The sequence below is a fragment of the Gopherus evgoodei genome, chromosome 7 (genome assembly GCF_007399415.2).
Source record: "Gopherus evgoodei ecotype Sinaloan lineage chromosome 7, rGopEvg1_v1.p, whole genome shotgun sequence".
In the NCBI taxonomy this organism is placed as follows: Eukaryota; Metazoa; Chordata; order Testudines; family Testudinidae; genus Gopherus; species Gopherus evgoodei.
The window spans coordinates 85,389,792-85,412,399 of NC_044328.1; the positions used below are offsets into that span (position 1 = coordinate 85,389,792).

The window sequence follows — 22,608 nt, forward strand, 5'->3', positions numbered from 1 at the left end:
TTGGCTTGTCCCTCGAGAAAGGATGCTGGTGGAATGCATCCACGGGGATGGGGAGTATTGTCCCATGGCCCTGGTACCCCTGGAGGTGAAGGGAAGGTTTGCCTTGAAGCGGGTTGGGGTAATAGAGAGCCTGCCCTACCCCATGGTTGGATTGGAACTCCGACCCAAAAGGGAAAGAGGGCATGGGGAGGAGACCAACAGAGAAAGCAAGAGAGAAGGACATGGAGGGAGAGGGCAAGAGTAAAACCCTGAGAAAGGGGATCCCCCACTCCCTCAAGAGGAAAATGATAGGAATCCTAGACAACACAGCCAGGATAGGAACCCTATGGGATGGACCAAAGAGGGAACGGAAGTCCCAGGACGGGACCACCCAGGGGAGGGAATCCCCATCATAGAGGAAGAGAAGCCAAAGAAAGTTGAGAGTGTAGGAACCCAAAAGGGGGAGGCTCAAACTCCAATAGGCAGAGGCCCCGAACTGGAGACACAGGGCAGCCTCGGGGCAGTTGGTGCCAATCCGTCTCCCTCACCAGGGAAGGAAAGAGAACGCCCGGGGTGACTTGCCCAAGGTTGCGACTGGTATGACAACCTTTGGCGGAAGTGGACTTTTGGGGTGGCCCACCCCCTACCCAATGCACCTTTTGTGGGTGGGGCATGCCAAAACCCCATGGGGTTGAGCCCGGGGACCACTCAGATGGGCAGGGAGGCCATCCCCAGAGTAAAACCCGAGGCCGAGAAAAGAGGGGCCGAGCAAGATCAGGCCCAGCATCATCTTACATCGGGAGGTATGTAGCAGAGTGCTGGTGCAAAAGCACCTAATTAGCCCCTGCCCAGTCAGCTCCAATCAAGGGAAGCAGATTGGGGCTGATGGAAAAGGCCTGAGGACTGGCAGCACCTGCTGGCCTGACAAGCCAAGGGCTATAAAGGCAAGGGGCTGTAAGGGAAAAGTCAATCAGTCAGGAAGCTGGACACCTCCTAGCTGAAGGCTGACTCTGTCTGTAAAGCTTGGGATCACCTTAAGTAAATAAAGACATGGGTGTTGCACAACTCTGAAGACTCTCTGTGCCTTATTGTGGAGAATAACCAAGCCCCAGGAAGAGGGGTGGATCGTGAACCCTGTTACACAGTGGTTTTCAAGCGGGGGTCTGCAAACCAGGGCAGAAAGTTCAGAGCGCTGGTACCCTGAGGCTGAAGCCCAGAACCCCCAAGGCCCCTCTGCAGATGAAGCCCTGAGGGCCTCCAGCCCCAGAGCTTTAATAGCATGTGGGAGGAGGGAGGGGCTCAGAAAGACAAAAGCTGAGAACCTATGACCTATTGTTATGCCCCCTGAATATCTTCCCGAAATATCAAAAGAACATAAAACACATACAAACCCCAAACTAATTGGCTGTATTATGGGCTTTAAATATACAGTCCTATTGCAAACACATAGAGGATTTGCTGTTAAAGTGCTGCTGCCTTGTGGAAATCTCTGAAAAAACATTCCACTTGAAACCATTCTCCTGCTGACATGTATCTTCCGGCATACTGTTTATAGGGATATTTACATGAAGCTTAGATTTGTGCTTCTTAAAGTTTCCTTTTTTACTCCTGTTGCTCATGTAGAACTGATAAATGAAATTGTTTTTACTTGTTCATTTTATTAATGTAACTTCTGTTCACCATTCACTACACTTGCCTACACTGTAACTTCTGTTCCATATTGTAATTCAAACCCCATTTTAAAACACTCACTCCATTTTGTAAAAGCTTCCTTCAACCTTCATTTTTGCAAACCCTGCTGTAATCTTATTAGTTTAGTTTAGATGTGTGAATGAGGTATGTATGAATGATGGAATCAACCTCCAGCCCCAGCCTGTCCTGATGAGATAAAGTTCAAATACCAACGGCTGAAGACCTAGACAACAGCCCTAAACAAAGTAAGAAGCATCCACCCTAAAAAGAAAAGGACAACAGAACAACAGAAGGAAGATCAAAGCCAGGTTCAAGGCTGAAAGTCACGCCTGCAATTAATGGGTGATCAATCTAAACCCAGAGGCAGCGTGACACAGCAAGACCTATAGACTTTGAATCCAAACTAAAAGCCTATAAAAAAGAAGGGTGAGATGAGAAACTCTGGGTAACATTCTGCTGCCAACATGGAAGTACATCAGTGCCTGCCCAACAGAGATCCAGCTCAGCCTTGTGCCCAGCTTTCCTGGCCAGTTAGCTGCCACAAGCCACGAACCAAGCTGCAAAATCAAGCCATGAACTTAAGCTATTCTTCAGGACTGGTTAACTAAGGCAGGCACTGCAGAAACACCTGATGAATATGGTGTGTGTTGTGTGTGTGTGTGTGGTGTAGGTATTAGGTATTTATGTGAGTGTAGTGTGTGTATAGGTATAGGTAGAATGTGGTGTGTAGAAGATTAACATATTAGTTTATATAGTCATAATTGATTTATAATAATAAATGTGGCATCTTTGCCTTGTCCCCTTTAATAAGATCCTGCTGATTTTTATTGGTCTAATATAATTGGTACAACACTCATCCCCCTATAGTCATAAATCTCTGCGACATCACCATCGCTTCTACATTAGTTAACTGACAATATTGTAATAAAAAGGCTGCAGATGGGAAATAAATATTGTCTCGGCTGACACAGTGTCCTCTTTACACTTTCATTGTAAGCTCTTTGGGATGGGGCCTCTTTGTTATTTGTACAGTGCCAAGCACAGTGGGAACCTAATCCATGACCAAGGCCCCTACTTGCTACTGCAATATAAACAATAAATAATAATTCTCTTTTAGACTTCTAGTCAACTCTCTCCCTTTGAAACTCCTAATACACTCCACTCTGAAACTTCTAGCTGAAGTCAACACAATAAGAGTATTTAATGTGATCAAAAAGACTCCTCTTCTATTTCCTGCTTCCAATGTTTGGGATTAGAAAATTGTACTGTTTCTATTTTATATTTTTCTAAAGGCTTGATTCTGGTCTCATGCTGGTAAAAACCAGGAGTAACTCCTGAAATCAATGGACTTCCATTAACATAGACCTGGGAAGAGATTAGAATGAGGTTCTACTTATTTTAGAGATGATGGAAGAAGACTGGAACAGGAAGCAGCCCAAGTTTGTAACTATGTTTAAATAGCCCTGCTGAGAGTGTGATAAAGGCTGTGGGTCTGAATCACACTGCAACTGCCTGATTTCATACAAATGACCGCAGTCAAGAAAGCGATAGGGATGAAATTCCTAAAACTCAGAATATGTGTTTTCTGTCCAGTAGTTCCCAAACTGGGGTTCGTGAACCCCTGGGGGTTTGTGAAATGTTACGGGGGTTCTCAGGAAAAAATTCCCTAATGGCAGACAGAGCTTTCCCTAGGGAGCCCAGGCACCATAGGGCCAGCAGCCCAGAGCCCCTGGACTTCCAAGAGCTAAGCAGATCAAAGCAAGCATATCTATCACACTGAGGAAAATTAAACTTCAAGACTCCTTATAAGAAATGGAAAGGGAGGTGGATATTTTTTGCTGTTTTTAAAATTAAATAGGCAGCTGGCATTGTTTTTTAAATTATTATGAAGAACAAGTTTAAGCTTTGTTGTAACGTGCGTTGTTTGCCTGGACTGCTCAAGACCTGAATGCTTGTGTAGGAGGAACTCTTTGAGTTGGCTTCTTAAATTCCTTCAAGCTTGTTTCATGTCTGATACTCCTTGATGAAACATAGGAGCCTTGTCTTATAACAGGCTTATTCAAAGCTATGAAAGTGAGATGTTGGAAGAATGTTGCCGTTTTCATAATGTAATAAAAATACTGTAATGATAAATAATAATTAATAATAGTATGTAATAAGCATGTCATATAAACAAATTTTGTATTTCCAAGATCACTGCTTTTATAATTTATACTCAGGTAAAGGAGAAAATATCTGGAAATATTCATTTTAGGAGGGGGTTTACGAGACTTGACATTTTAGTGAAAGGGGTTCACAGGCTGTTAAAGTTTGGGAACCACTTCTGCAGACATTCTGTAGATTTCTTCGTGGTTTTCTGGACAGTTTGAGTGGCTCTTTCAGTGTTTGGAGTTGCCAGTGCAAACAGTTCTAATTTTGCAGCTATTTTACCCACACAATCACACATCCTGATTGCAACACCATTTTGCCTGTCCTAAAAAGTGTGTCAGGCCAGAAAAGCGTCATCACATCTTGAGTATGTCACATGATGAACACATTACATTTAGAAGTGATTTTGTTTTTCCATGGTATCACTATGTTGCATCATAACTGTGATATCTGTCATGGAAGCACTAGGAGCATTATCGAAGTCCACAATGGGCTTTGGATCAGGCCTTGGAAAGAGGCAAATGCTCTATATATTTTTTGTAAAGGAGAAGGAAGGTGAATAGAGTGAATCAAGCCATTAGTCTGTGAAGACCACAGAGATACAATAGCCCAGAAGATTCTGTACATATAAGTCAACTATAGGGAACATCCTATCCTCAGAAGAAACCTCCTGCTGCAGTTTTGCCAGCTTCCAACATGGTGGCTGGAAATGACATCATGCCAGTTGTATGAAGCCTCCTTTCCTTTATCCGTTACCCTAAGATAAGCAAGAATGAAATCAGGACAGTAGTTTGAAGTTTCTTTCCTCCGCTCCCCTTAAATTGTTAGTTGGAAAATAAAAGCAGACTGATATGTCTGAATTTTACCAAATTACCAGGCATAAAAATCCACTGTAACTAGGGTAGATTACAAATTAAACTGAGCACTAATTTAAAGTATAACCCCTTGTCCTTTTCAGCTGTAGATCTCACAGTGCTTTACAAAGGTGAATTGCTATCATTAGGCCCATTTTACAGAGATGGAAACTGAGGTACAGAACTAGCCAATTTTTCCTAAAGAAGGATGTCTATGTGTTTAATATATGGAGATATACCTATCTCATAGAGCTGGATCAAGTCCAGCCCCCTGCCTTTACTGGCAGGACCAAGTACTGAGTTTGCCCCAGATCCCTAAATGGTCCTCTCAAGGATTGAGCTCACAACCCTGGATTTAGCAGGCCAATGCTCAAACCACTTGTTGGTGTCACTAAGCATAACCCTACATAACTCGGGAGGGTGGAAGGCCACAAGAGTATGGAGCCTTCCTGGTTTTAGGCCTCAGCAGACAAGAGTCCCTCCATGTCTGAACTTTAATCGACCTAAAAGGCCAGGTGTAACAGCCGTTATCAGTTGCAACAGTTCTAACTGGTCTAAAGCAGAAATAATGAAGCTTGTGCACCTTTAGCAGAAGGACAAGATACCTTGCAGAAGGAAAACTTACTAACGAGCTGCTGCGGCCAAGATTACTTAATGCACCTGCGCTTATGGAATTGCTACAGGGGGAGGAAGGAGGAGGAGGGAGGGGAAACGGGGGATTGCTAGTCAGTGAGAAAAGTTCTCATGGATATAAAGGAACAGACTGCTTGTTTTAGGTGTGCTTGATTTGAGTCAATCTCCCTGCACTGCTTTGAGATCTCAAATAAACTTGGTTTGCTTCTCCACCCTGGTGTGTTTATTGGCGCGGCACACCAGGCGACGGACCCCCTCGCTGTTGCTTGGCCTCAGGCAGTTATCTGCCGGCAACAGTTCTTGGCGCCCAACGTGGGGCATTGAGGCTAAAATTAGCCTTGCCTGGATCCCTTCTGGTGGTCGACGGATTGCGGCGATGACCGACGCCCAGCGCGCACCGGTGACTTCACCGGGGGCCTCGGCGGAGACGCAGTTCGACTGACCCCAGAGGGCACAACGGTGCAATGCGCTCGAGTAGTGGAGAAGCAGTTGAGGGCGACGGTGAGGAACCGGTCCCTTGGATAAGGTAGGAACAGTCCAGTGGTCTGGATTTTTGCCTGTTATGACCTGGGGACGCCCAGTGTCACCCTAGGATATGGGGCAGGGACAGAGTACAGGCAGGGCATGGTGTACACCCTTTAAATGCATTCTAGCGAATTGGAAAGTGCTTGGACCAGATCCACTAACTAAAAGCAAACTAAAAAGTTCTGTATAGTAGACTGGCCTCAATATCAACTAGAGGACCAGAAAGGTGGCCACCGGAAGGATCACTTAATTATAACATGATCCTCCAATTACTCCTGTTTTGTCAGCAAATGGGTAGCTTCTGAAGCTGTTTGTATGGAGAGCTCTTGTAAAAATACCCCACTGTAGCTCCAGTTCCTCCCTCTGTCTGGCAGAGTGCAAGGATCCAAAAGCAGGTTAGGGATAGTGCAGGGACAAAGGAGGGACCTGTCTAGAAAGGGGAGACCCTATGTCCTAGTGCACTCTCTCCCTGTTGTAGCTAAAAAGCAAGATCAGATGCAGAATGGTACTGGGGGCCAGTGTGAATGACTGTTACCGGAAGACGCCCAGAGTACCCTGTGAAGCAAAAGCTCGTGACCAGGACTACTCTAACGCAAGCCCGGTAACTAGTGGATCTTTAGGAGGTCCGACCCATGGTGGGCTGACTTGGCCTGGCATCGTCCGGTGAGGAAGCTGCCTGGGTCTAGGAGTGTGTGTACCCATCTTCCCTTCCCCTCTCCTTTCCGTGTGGGCTACTGACAGTCTGATCATCTCACTGGATGCAATCAGAGTAAGCGGCGCCTTCTCCGAGAGACTAGCCGACGCTCTTTGCTGAAGGGAGGTGTAGGAGGGTCGTGGCCATCCTCGTTAGCCTCTCCTGTGTGAGTACCCTGTAGGGAAAAATCCTTAGTTTATGAGCCGCTAGCGCGGACAGGGCACCCTCCCTGTGTGTGTAAGTGGAAAATGGGTGGGGGGCAGTCTAAACATTCCATCTCACCCCCTAAGGGTACCCCAGCATATTACATGTACGTACATTATGGTTCAACAACCTGCAGGTATTTAGAGAAATGGAATATTTACACGCGTGAAAATCCATCCATCCATCTAAACAATGCCCAGTAGAAGGTACTTCAATCTAGATAAGATCATACATCTAAGAGGAGCGTTTAATCACCAAAAAGCCCTGACACAGGGTGAGCAAATTTGTCTATTGAGGAAAGGAACGGGTTAATTTAAAAATCATCTTGGCCTAGGGATGGAAGGGGGGGGGGGTTTGCTCTGCGTTCAGGGTCAGGAATCGGCGCGGACTGTGCTTGGTGCAGGGAGGGACTGCTTTCGGCCCCAGCTGGCTGTGAAAGAAAAAATATAGACAGAGGCGAACCAAAGGCAATACAAGTTACAGAACTAAGATTACATTTGCAAAGCTTAACTGTCCAGTAAGATCCAACAGTGTGCCTTTGTGACCCCGGAGCCAGTGTGGCTTGGTGACACTGAAGAAGCCACAGGCAGCCGACCTGGACTGGAATCTCTGAAAGAGACGCTGCAGAAGATTCCAGGGTGCAAGAGAACAGCCCTCCAAAGAGCGGAAGCATGTTAGAAATTCCGGACAAGCTGTATACAGGATAATCTCCAGTCCACCTCTCCGCCCTTCTCTGAACATTATACACAGAAGTGGCCAGTCTGGATGTACGTGTGTGGGTATGAAAGGGGCTTGGGGCATTAATGTTTTCCTGAGTGATGAGGGAGCGTTCCCAACACTCTCCGTTGTTGTTTTATTATTTTATTAATGGAGCTTTAAAATACAGTTATATGGTGTGTTTTCTTTATCTTCCCCCAACGATCCTGTAGTGTCAGCCTGATCACCTGACACGAGGGATAGATTGGTAACAGAAATTTGTCACAGTTTGGTGAGCAATTAAGAAGGAGGGGGAGCCCTGCAGAATTTACACCATCTATTTGTTTTACCCTTGTTATTTTGTGTTTGCTTTGCTTGGTACTGTTGGTGTTATATGTTGAGAACTGCATGAGTAAAAGTGAGTCCTAATAGGATAAGAAAACGCTATCTGGTTCTGGTTCTGGTTCTGTTCTGTTTAACCTGCTACTGTTGTTTTCCTGCTCTGTTCATTTGGGCGTTAGGAGTGTGGGCAGAACTGAACCTCTTGTTCGTAATTCCTCGGAGTGGAAGCCATGTGTGCAAGAAAGTTCTGAGGCTGAATGGAGATCCTTCTGTCCCGTCCCCTGTAGCGGTCAGTGTATAGAAGTGGGAAAGTCTGGCTTAGACTGTAATTCCCTCTGCGTAATTCTCTTTTCTGTTTAAGTGTCAAACAGATGAATGAGTCTCTGGGTAAACCCTCTAAGAATAGTCCTTTAAATTATATGTTAAGTAAATGGCCTTTGCCCAATGGGCCATGTGTTTTTGTCCAGGTGGAAAGCCTCATGAAGGAGGACTCGGGTAGTCTTGTGAGTAAGAATGTTTAAGGGAAGAGACCAGGAGGGGTGGGGGCTAGTTGAGAAGCCCACCCTCCTAACTAAACTGGTAGTGGAACAAGGTGGTGCCCATGGAAGGGACGGTTCAGCAAGAAAAGCAGGATCGGGCCCAGGCAGGCAGGCAACAGAGAGAGAGAGAGAGAGAGAGAGAGAGAGAGAGAGAGAGAGAGAGATTGGAAAGCAGGTTGGAAAACTTTAAGGGTGTAGTGGAAGGAAGGAGTCAGTAAGTGTAAGCATGGAGATTTCAAATACCCAGGACTTACTTGGAATGATGATTTAAGTTGATAAAAGTGGCTGTTGGGAGACAAGCAAGTGATTTAAGGGAGAGTGAGAAGTTAACTCTGTAGTTGCTGAACGAAACAGCAGTTGAACTTTGTAAAAATGCTAAAGAAAAAAAGTTTTTGGTGTCTGTGAAATGTTTGTAAATAAATTCAGGCAAAGAAGTTATTGGATTGCAATCATTTGGTTTGGCTATGAACAATTTAGTTGAATTAGCTGAAGAATGTATACAGTGTTATGTAATTGAAAACCTGGGCTGCCTATGAAACAAATACAAGAAACTATGGGGTAATTCCTCTGTTTTGCCTGAAGCCAACAAGAGTATTTGTATATTTCAAGCGATGATTGTCTGCCTAGAAGGGTAGACCTCTGGTTTTTTTTGTCTTTCAGATAATCAGAGAAAACTGATGCCAGCTGAACAGCATTCAACGTATCATGCATTTACTGGCACAACAGGAATTATGTTTTGTGTTCTATGTCCTGTCTTGTAGTGTTTGTCTCGTGGCCAAAATTGTTGTGTTTAATATTTTCATAGGATAGTCTAGTTAAAATCAAATAGAAGGGTTAAATTAAAATGCAGATATTTGTTTTGTTCAACTTGGAATACAAAGTGTTTAGATAAATCAGGAGAATGTAATATACTAAAGTCTAATGCATTTCCTTAAGTAAGGAAAAGAAACTTTATTGGCCAAACTGTTAATTGCAAAATTGTTGTTAAAATTTGCATACCAACAGTCTTTGAAAGCAAAGACATGAAAAGTTAACCCACTCCCCATATTGTACATGGGATCTTTCTGGCTACCTCAGATTTCTAGCCAGAGGGCTGGGGATGGTGGAAGGCTATTGGACTAGAGGTTGTATTGAGTGAACTCCTCAAAGTGGGTGTGCTTGTCCTGGCTTGTTGCTCCAAAGCTCTGTAATAAGGTTATTTTAGTAAAAGGGTGTGTGTGGCATATATTAAATAATAAGACTAATGTACTGTATAATGACAATGTTTATGTCTTCATTGTTGGGAAGAAGGTGTATAAGTAAAAAGTGGAAGTTTCCTTTGCAGGTTAAAAGAAGCCAAGAAGGGAAGAAGGACAAAGAACAGAATGAATTAACTGAAAAAAATAAAATAAAATAGCAAGTTCAGCCTATAGATAAGACACTGACTCCATTCAAGGACACTGCTCACAGTTAAGACTTGGCTAACAACCAGGAAAAGGAGGGCTTGAATTTGCCCACACAGCTATGAGATTTGCAAAACATTGCCAGGCACTAATAAAATGTGTTAAGTTTCTTTTCTCACAGGTAAAGAAGGGCTACCCAAAGACCCTAGCAGCCCTGCCACTCCTTGGAACCAGGAGACAGGATTGGTGTAAAGGTCCACCAATGAAAGACTGCTCTGGCTACACCCTGGAAAGGCCCTTATTAAGTCCTGCTACCTACCAACACCACTGTGAAGTGCCAAAGACTGACTGCTTGGACCCAAGATTCTCACTGCAAAAAGACCCCTCCACATCGGGAGAATTCTCCTACTGATGATTAGCCTATTTCACCTTCTAGCTCCACTGTGCCTTCTGGACAGTAGGGAAAAAGTACAAGGATGCTGCACCACGACTGTTTCGGGAAAGAAGAAGGAACACTCAGAAATTGGCAAAGTCCAGGAATTCCTGACTAGAAAGGACATTAAGAACTGACCCTGGTGAAGAAACAAAGAATTATACACTGGCGGGAGGACATTTATGGGACCCATGCTTGAAAATGTGGTATTGATTGGAGCTTGGGGTTTATTCTACAGGCTGCGCCCTGTGTCCTAGAGAGTGACTAATAATGTAACCCCCCTCCTATGCTATTAATGTCAATGCCTTTTGAAAGTACCTGAGAATAGTTAAATAACAGGTGTATTATAGCACTACACCAAGGAAAGATGGTATTGAATATCACTGAGGCTGGGAAGGCATTGCAGTGGGATCTAGTATGTTTAGGAATTCGGGATTTCCTGAATTACCAGCTGATGGCCATTTGGAGTGATCTTAAGTACCAGACTTGGCCCACTGCCCTTACAGACGCATCAGGAATACCATCTGATCTGTGATCATGGAGACATACTTGGACACTTCCTGGGTGGAAGTGTGGCTTCCCAGGGCTGGGTGTGCACCCTTATGGGGATGAATGCTGTACTTATGTCCCAGAAAGCGCACAGGATATTAACAAGCACATCCTGTCAGCCAAACAGGCTTTTGAACAGTGGAAGGCCCAGGAAAGGAAACCCACTATTTCTAATTCCCTCTGGGGCTGGTTACTCAACCTGGGAGAAATAGGGGAAGGCATTGTTCACCTCCTGCTCACTGGTGTGGTGTTGTGTATTGTTACTCTTCTCTTGCTTGCTTGCTGTAAAGCACTTCAGCTCCCTGGAGCTTAATCACATGTTATCCTTTAAATGTGAGAACACTCAGCCAAAAGTTTGTTGAGTATTCTCAAAGGAGGGAGTTGTTGGTGTCACTAAGCATAACCCTACATAACTCGGGAGGGTGGAAGGCCACAAGAGTATGGAGCCTTCCTGGTTTTAGGCCTCAGCAGACAAGAGTCCCTCCATGTCTGAACTTTAATCGACCTAAAAGGCCAGGTGTAACAGCCGTTATCAGTTGCAACAGTTCTAACTGGTCTAAAGCAGAAATAATGAAGCTTGTGCACCTTTAGCAGAAGGACAAGATAACTTGCAGAAGGAAAACTTACTAACGAGCTGCTGCGGCCAAGATTACTTAATGCACCTGCGCTTATGGAATTGCTACAGGGGGAGGAAGGAGGAGGAGGGAGGGGAAACGGGGGATTGCTAGTCAGTGAGAAAAGTTCTCATGGATATAAAGGAACAGACTGCTTGTTTTAGGTGTGCTTGATTTGAGTCAATCTCCCTGCACTGCTTTGAGATCTCAAATAAACTTGGTTTGCTTCTCCACCCTGGTGTGTTTATTGGCGCGGCACACCAGGCGACGGACCCCCTCGCTGTTGCTTGGCCTCAGGCAGTTATCTGCCGGCAACACACTGAGCTATCCCACCTCAGTGATTTTAGGCCCCAGGGCATTAATTTCTAGTGGTGCTAAGCCTCCACAGCTCCCACTGTCTTCATCCAGCCACCCCCCCCCTCCCAATCCCCCAAATCAGTGGCTACATCTGAATATGGAAGCGCAAGTGTCTTTTCCAAGGCAGCAAACATGTCTGACTCCTGAGTTCCAGAGACAAGATGGCTGAAGTAATAGCCTCTATTGAACCAACTCCTGCTGGTGAGAGCCATGGGAAGCTTGATGGATGGGGCTGTGAGGTGACTGGTTTGAGGGCCTTGGCGGGGGACAGGAGCTCTGTGGCCCAGGCTTGTGGGGTGGTAGTTGGCCTTCATGGTCCAATTTGTGGGGGGGGTTGGTGGCCCAGTTTATGGGGAAGGAAGGGGGCTTAGTGGCCCAGCGTTGGGACCTTGGTGGCCTAGTTTGTAGTGTGCCTGGGGCAGAGGCTTGGAGCCTAGCTTATGGGGCAGGAAGGGGGCTGAGCAGCTGAGACGGAGGCCAAGCTTGATAGGCTAGCTGTAAGGTGAGCGGGGAGGCGCTTAGTAGCTTAGTTTATGGGCCAAAAGGGGGCTTAGTGGTCCGGGCCCAGCAGCTGTCGGGGAAGGAGCAGGGCCCGCTGCCACACACAAAATGGCCTCCGGGGCCAGCCGGCGGTGGCTGACGTCCCCCTTCGCTATCCCACAATGCACTGCACCTTTACTTCCCTCTCCAAGTGCCCCCCTCCCTTTCGGCATCCCACAATGCTCTGCCCCTCTCCTGCCCTCGCGCTTCGCCAATCCCACAATGCGCTGCTTCTCCACTCTCCCACAAGACCCCCCCTCGTCCGCCCCACAATGCCCTGCTGCCGGCCTCCTTCCTCCCCCGTGAGCGGCGGGGTCTGTCCCTGTAGCAGGAAGATGGCGGACACAATGAGCAGAAGCCGCCGCTCCGCAGCCTGAGCCGACCCCGCCTGAGGGCGCTGCCCGCCCGTGCCGAAGCCGCCTGCCAGCGACGCGCGGCCCCTGCCCGAGACCCGCGCGCGTCAGGCTCCCGCCCGGCTTCCCTTTCCCGCTACTTCGCAGGCCCCGCGGCCTCTAGGCCGCCGCCCGGCTCCTCACGTTCACCGGCGTCCTCCGTGCCCTGCTCCCGCTGGGCCCCGGCTGGCTCCTTAGACCCCACTCGCGCCGCCCCATCCCTCGCGGCATGAAGCTAACGGACAACGTGCTGCGGAGCTTCCGCGTGGCCAAGGTCTTCCGCGAGAACTCGGACAAGATCAATTGCTTCGATTTCAGCCCCAACGGCGAGACCGTCATCTCCAGCAGCGACGACGACTCCATCGTGCTCTACGACTGCCAGGAGGGCAAGTGAGTGGCGGGCTGCCCGCGGGAGGGGGGTGAGCGGAGTGGGGAGGGTGGCCGGTGAGTGATGGTGGTGGTGCGAAGGCGCAACTGCAGGACCCCCCGTGCCCGTGGGTGGTTCTTAGCCTCGCCGTAGCGCTGCCTGGTGGGGTGTTGCCCTGAGGGACTGGGCGGGTGGAACAAGAGGGATCGATCCCCTGGGATTATCGGCTGTCCCAGGTGAGGAGTCTGTCGGGGAGAAAAGGCGGGTTCAGGAAGGGCGGAGACTAGCATGGGTTTTTATGTATACCTACCAGCCAGAGTGCTAAAGCTACGAGCTAAAGGCTGATGTGAAAGACCCAGGGTGGGGAAGACAGCAACCCAGTGTTGCTGATGCTCAGGTTTCCCCCAGGTAGAAGCTGCTGAGTGAAATTGACATTCTTTGTTAGCTTTGCTGCTGTCCACAATTTTCTTTATTGCAACAGTAAACTTGATCAGAGATTCCGATGTGCTTGGCTGTGCTGCTGCTTGGCAGAGCTCTGAGCAGTAGCTGAAAATATTGTAATTGTGTGTCTGGAGATCAGAGAACTTTCTCTGCCCTGGGATAGGTGGTGTTGGTTTTTGGTTTTTGTTTTTTAAATAGAATGAGTGTATAAAACTAAAAAAACCCAGAAAAATTAGAACTTGAAAATAGAGGTGCAACAGCAGCAGTAAGATTACTTTTTATTCGATTCTGTCATGGCACTGTGATAAAGCACTTGATTCCCATCTACACTACAGCCTTCACTGTTACTATCTGCAGTGGAGCTGAAACAGGTGATTCGCAGGTCCTAAATGTAGCATTGTAGATATAGACTGGAAGACTTTTTTGCTTCATATTTGGAAGGTTACAAATGTGATTTTCACACCTATGGGGACTAGAATTTTGTTTTACAAGAGCTAAAATTATTTATTAGTTGATGGCCCAGGACTTTTCACTGACCACAGAAATCTTTACTTTCACTGGTGAGTAAATGAATGGTTTTTCAAGCTCTCTCATCTTAGATTTAGTTAGTAAAATTGATGGATAGCTATGCTTACAGATAAGTTATGTATATGGGTCCAACTTTGAAGTCAATGGAGTGGCCTTGCATTTTCCTTTGAGAAATATGCCTACTGTTGACTACACGTTGCTGCAGACTCATTTCTTGAGGAGTCTTTCTATTGAAAATCTAAGCCAGAGAGAAAGAAATTGATTTGGGCATGTTAAATACCCTGTTTGGGTTTAAATGAATGGGATGAAATAAGAAACCATTTTGACATACATCTAGAACAGTTTGCCATTTTAAAAGGTAACTTTTTAAATATATTTTCATTTCATAATTGAAGATGGCATACTGTACATGCCCAATAACTTTAAAAATCTGTAAAAGCAATGAGGAGCCCAGTGGCACCTTAAAGACAACAGATTCATTTGGGCATAGGCTCTTGTGACTAAAAAACCCACTTCTTTGGATGCAGTTAAAAAATAGGGTGACATTCCACTAGAATACATTGCCAGTATTATTTAGGCAGAAAGGATTCTGCTGTGCTTTTTGTGATCCCTTTTGAGTAGTTAGCATCTTTACCTACAAACTAGAATTAAAATGTATGATTCTGCTATAGAGCAAGATGGAGAAAAGGGAGGAGGTGTTGCCTTGTATACTAAAAATGTATACACTTGGACTGAGATTGAGATAGAAATAAGAGACTGATTTGTTGAAAGTCTCTGGGTAAGTATAAAAGGGGTAAAAAACAAGGGATAAAAAAATTGTCATGGTAGGGATCTACTACAGACCACCAAACCAGGAGGAAGAGGTGGATGAGGCTTTTTTTAAACAAATAACAAAATCATCCAAAACACAGGACTTGGTGCTGGTGGGGGACTTCGGTTACCAAGACACTGTTGGGAAAATAACCCAGCAGGGAACAGGTTATCCAACAAGTTCTTGGAATGTATTGGAGACGATTTTTTATTTTAGAAGGTGGAGAAAGCTACTGTGGGGAGGCTGTTCTTCCCTATTTGTCAACATCAAATCTAGAACTGGTTGAGAATTTGAAAGGGGAAGGCAAATTGGACTAAAGTGATCATGAAATGGTAGAGTTCATGATTCTAAGGCAGGGGTCGGCAACCTTTCAGAAGTGGTGTGCTGAGTCTTTATTTATTCACTCTAATTTAAGGTTTTGTGTGCCAGTAATACATTTTAACGTTCTTAGAAGGTCTCTTTCTATAAGTCTATAATATATAACTAAGCTATTGTTGTATGTAAAGTAAATTAGGTTTTTAAAATGTTTAAGAAGCTTAATTTAAAATTAAAAAAAATGCAGAGCCCTCCGGACCAGTAGCCAGGACCCAAGCAGTGCGAGTGCCACTGAAAATCAGCTCGCGTACCGCCTTTGGAACCTGTGCCATAGGTTGCCTACCCCTGTTCTAAGGAATGGTAGGAGGGAGACCAGCAGAATAAAGACAGTGGATTTCAAGAAGGCGGACTTCAGCAAACTCAGGGAGTTGGTAGGTACAATCCCTTGGGAAGCAAGTTGAAAGGGAAAAACAGTTGAAGACAGCTGGCAGTTTTTCAAAGAGACCTTATTAAGGGCACAAGAGCAAACTATCCCACTCCATAGGAGGAAGTATGGTAAGAGCCCACCCTGCCTTAACCAGGAGATCTTCAATGATCTGAAACTAAAAAAAGTCTTCCAAAAAGTGGAAACTCGGTCAAATTACAAACGGTGAATATAAACAAATAACACAAGTATGTAGGGACGAAAATTAGAGAAAGCTAAGGTACAAAACGAGATCAAACTAGCTAGGGACATAAAAGGAAACAAGAAAACATTTTCAAATACATTAGAAGCAAGAGGAAAACCAAGGACAGAGTAGGGCCGTTACTCATTGTTGGAGACAATAACAGAAGAGGTAGAAATAGCAGGGGTGCTTGATGATTTCTTTGCTTCGGTTTTCATCAAGAAAGTTGGTGGCGATTGGACGTCTAACATAGTGAATGCCAGTGAAAATGAGGTAGGGTCAGAGTCTGAAATAGGGAAAGTACAAGCCAAAAATTACTTAGATGAGTTAAATGTCTTCAGATCATCAGAGCCTGATGAAATGCATCCTTGAATACTTAAGGAGCTGACTGAGGAGATATGTGAGCCAGTTAGCAATTCACTTTGAAAAGTGATGGGAGATGCAGGGCCGGTGCAAGGATGTTTCGTGCCCTAGGCGAAACTTCCACTTTGCGCCCTTCCCCCCCCTGCCCCTGCACTGAGGTGCCCCCCCACGGCAGCTTCTCCCCTCTGCCCTGAGGCACTCCCCTGCCCCAGCTCACCCCTGCTCCGCGCACGAGCACCCCGAGCACACCGAAGTGAAGCAGCTCACCCCTGCGCCGCCTTCTCCCCGAGCACGCCGTGGCTGCTTCACTTCTCCCACCTCCCAGTCTTGCGGTGCCAATCAGCTTAGGCATCGCAAGCCTGGGAGGTGGGAGAAGTGAAGCAGCCATGGCGTGCTTGGGGAGGAGGAGGCGGGGCAGGGGTGAGCTGGTGCAGGGAGTTCCCCTGCATGCGGCCCCCCCCTTTCTTGCTGCAGGCGGCCCTCCCCGCGATCCCCTGCCCCAGCTCTCTCTGCCTAAATGCTGGCGGTGACCGGGGTGGTCGAAGATCCGGATGCTGCGGTTGCTGCCAAAGAAAATGGCGCCTCCCAAATGCCAGTGCCCTAGGCGACCGCCTAGGTTGCCTAAATGGTTGCACCGGCCCTGGGAAGATGGGAGACATTCCAGATGACTGGAAAACGGCAAATATGGTGCCCATCCTTAGAAAGAGAAATAAGGACAACCTGGGGAATTACAGATCAGTCAACTTAATTTCTGTACCTGGAAGGATAATGGAGCAAATAATGAAGCAATCAGTTTGCAAACACCTAGAAAATAAGGTGATGAATAACAGTCAGCATGGATTTGTCAAGAACAAATCATGTCAAACTAACCTGTTAGCTTTCTTTGTCAGGGTAACAAGCCTTGTAGATGGGGGGAGGTGGTAGATATGGTATTTCTTGACTTTAGTACTGCTTTTGGTACTGTCTCGCGTGACTGTGTCATAAACAAACTAGGGAAATACAACCTAGATGGAGCTACTAATAAGATGGGTGCATAACTGGTTGGAAAATCGTTCCCAGAGAGTAGTTACCAGTGGTTCACAGTCATGCTGGAAGGGCATAACAAGTGGGGTTCCGCAGGGATCGGACCTGGGTCCAGTTCTGTTCAATATCTTCTTCAATTATTTGGATAATGGCATAGAGAGTACACCTGTAAATTTTGCGGACGATACCAAGTTGAGAGGGGTTTTAAGTGCTTTGGAGGATGGGATTAAAATTCAAAATGATCTGGACAAACTGGAGAAACAGTTTGAAGTAAATAGGATGAACTTCAATAAGGACAAATGCAGAGTACTCCACTTAGGAAGGAACAGTTAGTTGCACACATACAAAATGGGAAATGACTGCCTAGGAAGGAGTTCTGCGGAATGGGATCTAGGTATCATAGTGGATCACGAGCTAAATATGAGTTGGTGTAATGCTGTTGGAAAAAAAGAAAACATCATTGTGGGATGTATGAGCAGGAGTATTGTAAGCAAGACACAAAGTAATTCTTCTGCTCTGCTCCGTGCTGATTAGGCCTCAATTGGAGTATTGTGTCCAGTTCTGGGTGCCACATTTCCGGAAATATGTGGAGAAATTGGAGAAAGTCCATAGAATAGCAACAAAAATGATCAAAAGTTCTAGAAAACATGACCTATGAGGGAAGATTGAAAAATTGGCAAAAACAATGAGGAGTCCTTGTGGTACCTTAGAGACTAACACATTTATTTGGGCATAAGCTTTTGTGGGAGAACCGACAGCTTATGCCCAAATAAATGTTAGTGTCTAAGGTGCCACAAGAACTCCTTGTTCTTTTTGCTGATACAGACTAACACGGCTACCACTCTGAAACCTGAAAAAATTGGGTTTGTTCGGTCTGGAGAAGAGAAGACTAAGAGGAGACATAATTTTTTTTGTATTTGAAACTGTTACGAGGCGGAGGGAGCAAAATTATTGTTCTTAACCTCTGGGGATAGGACAAGAATCAGTGGCTTACATTGCAGCAAGGGCGGTTTAGGTTGAAGGTTAGGAAGAACTTCCTAACTGTCAGGATGGTTAAGCACTGGAATAAATTGCCTACAGAGGTTGTGGAATCTCCATGATTGGGGATCATTAAGAGCAGGTTGGACAAATGCCTGCCAGGGATGGTCTAGATAATACTGTACTTAGGGTATGTCTACATCTACAATTTTGCAGCGCTGGTTGTTACAGCTGTATTAGTACAGCTGTATAGGGCCAGCGCTGCAGAGTGGCCACACTTACAGCAACCAGCGCTGCAAGTGGTGTTAGATGTGGCCACACTGCAGCGCTGTTGGGCGGCTTAAAGGGGGGTTCGGGGAACACGAGAGCAAACCGCGGGGAAGCAGGTCTCCTTCCCCGGTTTGCTCCAGTGTTCCCCGAACCCCCCTGCAAGCAGATCTCCTTCCCCGCGGTGTGCTCTCACGTTCCCCGAACCCCCTCCGTGCAAGCAGGTCTCCTTCCCTGCGGTGTGCTCTCGCGTTCCCCGAACCCCCTCCGTGCAAGCAGGTCTCCTTCCCTGCGGTGTGCTCTTGCGTTCCCCGAACCTCCCTGCAAACCGCGGGGAAGGAGACCTGCTTGCACAGGGGTTCGGGGAACGCGAGAGCACACCGCGGGGAAGGAGACCTGCTTGCTCGGGGGTTCAGGGAACGCGAGAGCAAACCGCGGGGAAGGAGACCTGCTTCCCTGCGGTTTGCTCTCACGTTCCCCGAACCCCCCTGCAAACCGCGGGGAAGGAGACCCGCTTGGGGGGGGGATTCGGAGAACACCGGAGCAAACCGCGGGGAAGGAGACCTGCTTGATTACCAGAGAGGCTTCCTCAGGTATGCTGGGATACCTGCTTGTTCCACGGAGGTCAAGAAAAACGCTGGTAAGTGTCTACACTTGATTACCAGCGCTGGATCACCAGCGCTGGATCCTCTACACCCGAGACAAAACGGGAGTACGGCCAGCGCTGCAAACAGGGAGTTGCAGCGCTGGTGATGCCCTGCAGATGTGTACACCTCCTAAGTTGCAGCGCTGTAACTCCCTCACCAGCGCTGCAACTTTGTGATGTAGACAAGCCCTTAGTCCTGCCTTGAGTGTAGGGGACTGGACTAGATGACCTCTCAAGGTCCCTTCCAGCTCTATGATTGAGTGAATGGAGATGTTTTCAGAAACTGAGCAAATATGGATGTAGACAATGAGAATAGTCATTTTTATTCATTAACAGAAATGAGTAAAATTCATCTTGTAATCTTCCTTGGAGCATGCAGTAGAACATCCATTATGGGAATAAATAACAAATTCACAGAACTCTTGAAAAATGCGCTTTCTGATTTGGTATAAGACAAAAATATATTAAAAATGTGTTTTAGGAACAGAACATCTGTAGATGGAAAACATGAGTCATGTACTATAAGACTCAGATCAAAGTGAGCCAAACCATAAGTCCCAAATATAATTATTTCAAGAAAAGGTAAACCGCTTTGTGCACTTACTCAGTATTTCTCAAAAAATGCCTCTTTCTGATACGGGTTTTCTGCTAATATGAGCAGTGTACCAAAGATAGTGTTTATTGTTGTTATAGGGCCCAGAATTGAGCATGGAGCATTACAGAAGACAAAGATGTGATCACTGATTTGATATTTTGATGTGACACAAAAGGGTGACCAAAAGTAGGGTGTGGATGGGACAGGGAACGACTAGGGTTACATATATCGTCATGTGTTTGCTCAGTTTAATATGAGCCCATCTTGGTTGTCTTCAGTGTTAAATTTTTTTTTTTTAAAGAATTTTCTCAAATCTTATGCTGTGCAGCTTAATGTAGAGGTGAGTTTTTAGGAATTCAGTGATGGAAGGAGTGGAGTGGCATGAATGACAAAGTAGGCTGCAAGGCATACATAAATTGGTTAGAGGAAAAAATACCTCCTTGTAGAGGAAGTGGATGAAGAGGGCAATAATAGCAGAGTGGAGGTGTGGGACTGTCCAATAAAATGCTACTCCATATGAGTAGGGAAAGTTGGATATGATAGTCCCAGTTACTTGGCTGTGCTTTTATTCTGTCAAGGAAATTAAAATGAACTATTGTCACTGCTGTGATTGTAGAATGGCATCTCTCTGCATTCTGGTTATTCTATTTTGGACTACTTTGTGTGGATTATTTTTATACTTTCTGGTGATTTAAGTTTGAGATCCCTGTACTAAACATGAGGGCCACATGAGGACTAGTACATTGGCCCGAGGGCCGCATCACTGACACCTTTTCATATAAAGATACAAAAGTCCCCCCCCCAATCCCTGGCACCGCCCCCACTCCATCAATTCCATGAGCCCCTGCCCTGCCTCTTCCCACCCCTTTCCCAAAGTCCCCACCCCAACTCCGCCCCCTCCCTGTCCCTATTCCAACCTCTTCCCCAAATTCCTACCCCTGTCCTGCCTCTTCTTCTGAGCGCATGACTCCCCGTTCCCCCCCCCTCCTGGAAAGCGCTGCCAAACAGCTGTTTGGCAGCAAGAAGTGCCTGGAGGTAGGCAGAGGAGCGAGGATGCAGTGTGCTGTGGGAGCAGCAGGTGACGGGAGCTTGGCGGTCACAAGAAATAATTCTGGGGGAGTGGGGAGCTTGGCGGGCTGCAGCAAATAACTCCACGGGCTGCATGTTTTGAGACCCCTGGTTTAGTATATCACTTGGTTTTATGTGTAGTATGTCTTTGCCTTCATACAAATTAAACTGTTACTGTCATGGCCTGTCTGAGCCTAAACTAAGACTATAAGTTCTTTCAAATTCAAGTAAAAATCTAATACCTTAGTAACATGGATGGTGTCCACTAGCTTTGAAATCTACATCTTAATTGAACATCCTCCACTAATGCTGGTGCTGATGAGCAGTTACTGTCCATGATTGTACTGTTCCTAGTCCCACTTCTACTCCTGGGGGAATTCTGCACCACTGTGCAATGCAGAATTTTCCAAAATTAATGTTGTGTGTGCAGAATTTCCTCCCCCCCCCCACCTCCTCTCCTGGGTCCACCGCTAAGCTCCATTGGACCCGGGAGATACTGGTGCGGGGAGTAGGGGGTAGGAGCTGGAGGGTTTCTGGCAGCTGCAGTTGCCAGCATGCCCTGAAACGAGGAGATGATGGTGTGCAGGAAACTCCATGCAAATCCAGGACCCAGCATCAGGCTGTTTTTTCCCCTGGATCCCTGAACTCTGGGGAGTAGCGGATGTGAGTATCTGAGCCAAGGAAGGCAGTGGCATGGGGGTAGGGGGCAGAGAAACAGCAATTGGATTGTCTTAGGGCAGGGGTGGGCAAACTATGGCCCGGGGGCCACATCTGGTCCCCCAGACCCTCGAGTGGGGTCCAGGGCTTGCCCCACTCTGATGCTCCAGTCGGGGAGCGCATTCCACGGCTTGCCAGGAAGCTCCACACGCTGCCCCAAGTGCCACTCCTGTAGCTCCCATTGGCTGTGTAGAGCTGCCTGGCTGCGCCTCCGCATAGGAGCCAGAGGGGAAGGATGCCGCTGCTTCTGGGAGCTGCTTGAGGTAAGTGCTGCCCAGAGCCTGCACCCCTGCCCCAGCCCTGATCCTCCTCCCGCCCTCCTAACCCCTCAATCCCAGTCTGGAGCACCCTCTTGCATCCCCAACCCCTCATCCCCAGCTCCACCCCAGAGCCCACCACCACACCCTCACCCCCAATTTGGTGAGCATTCATGGCCCACCATACAATTTCCATACTCGGATGTTATCCTTGGGCCAAAAAGTTTGCCCATCCTGTCTTAGGGGTTTCTTTAACCGTCTACTTCTGGGGGAATTTTTGTGTGTTTCTGTATTGTTAGGCATCCATGCTGACAGGTACTTTGAAATAAATTACCAAAATAATTGAAATTGACATGATTGTATAGTGTTTTTGATAAACAGATTTTGCAGAATTTTAGATTATTGGGTATAAAATATATAAATATATTTAATTATTGGCACAGAATTCCCCCAGGAATATACTTCAAATAGGTAGACAGTAGCTTGATGGGCCTGGAATGCATCTACATTTGGGTCATTAGTTTCTGTCCGTGTCATGACCTGATGTGGACTTATTTAGATTAACATAATTGTGGAAAATCCACAGTTTGATATTGCAGTGCTGAAAGGTAATTAACGTTTTGTCAAAATAAATGTATCCGGAAGTGTAGGTTGCCTGGTGGTTACAGGATTTTTTTTTTAAAACCTGCATATCCACTGTCATTTGTGAATTTGAAAGTATATGTAATTTTAAAGGCATCTATTACTTGTTTTTGTAAAGTGGCCTTGAAGATACATAATTTGTACATTGCTATATTGGATTATTTCTCTTATCACTAGGCCATAGTGTGGACTCAGAGCTCTAGAAACTGTGATGGTTGCCGTACCATGGTGAAACTTGACAGCATCAGGCCTGTAGCTGAGTTTTTTTTTCCCTATAGTTTTGCCTCCAAGGAGCCAGAAATGCTTCCCCATGCTAATTTTCCCCCTACTGTTATTCATGCCTTCTTGTCAG

General features: G+C 46.4%; 1 protein-coding gene across 1 annotated transcript in view; it reads left to right on the forward strand.

Annotated features, from left to right (window-relative positions):
* Positions 1-12,353: 12,353 nt before the first annotated feature.
* The window catches only part of WDR82 (WD repeat domain 82), a 33,270-nt gene continuing 23,015 nt past the window's right edge, over positions 12,354-22,608 (forward strand). Inside the window, 1 exon segment of the mRNA XM_030568862.1 lies at positions 12,354-12,963. Within this exon segment, the coding sequence (XP_030424722.1) occupies positions 12,803-12,963 (161 nt within the window). The 5' untranslated portion in view covers positions 12,354-12,802.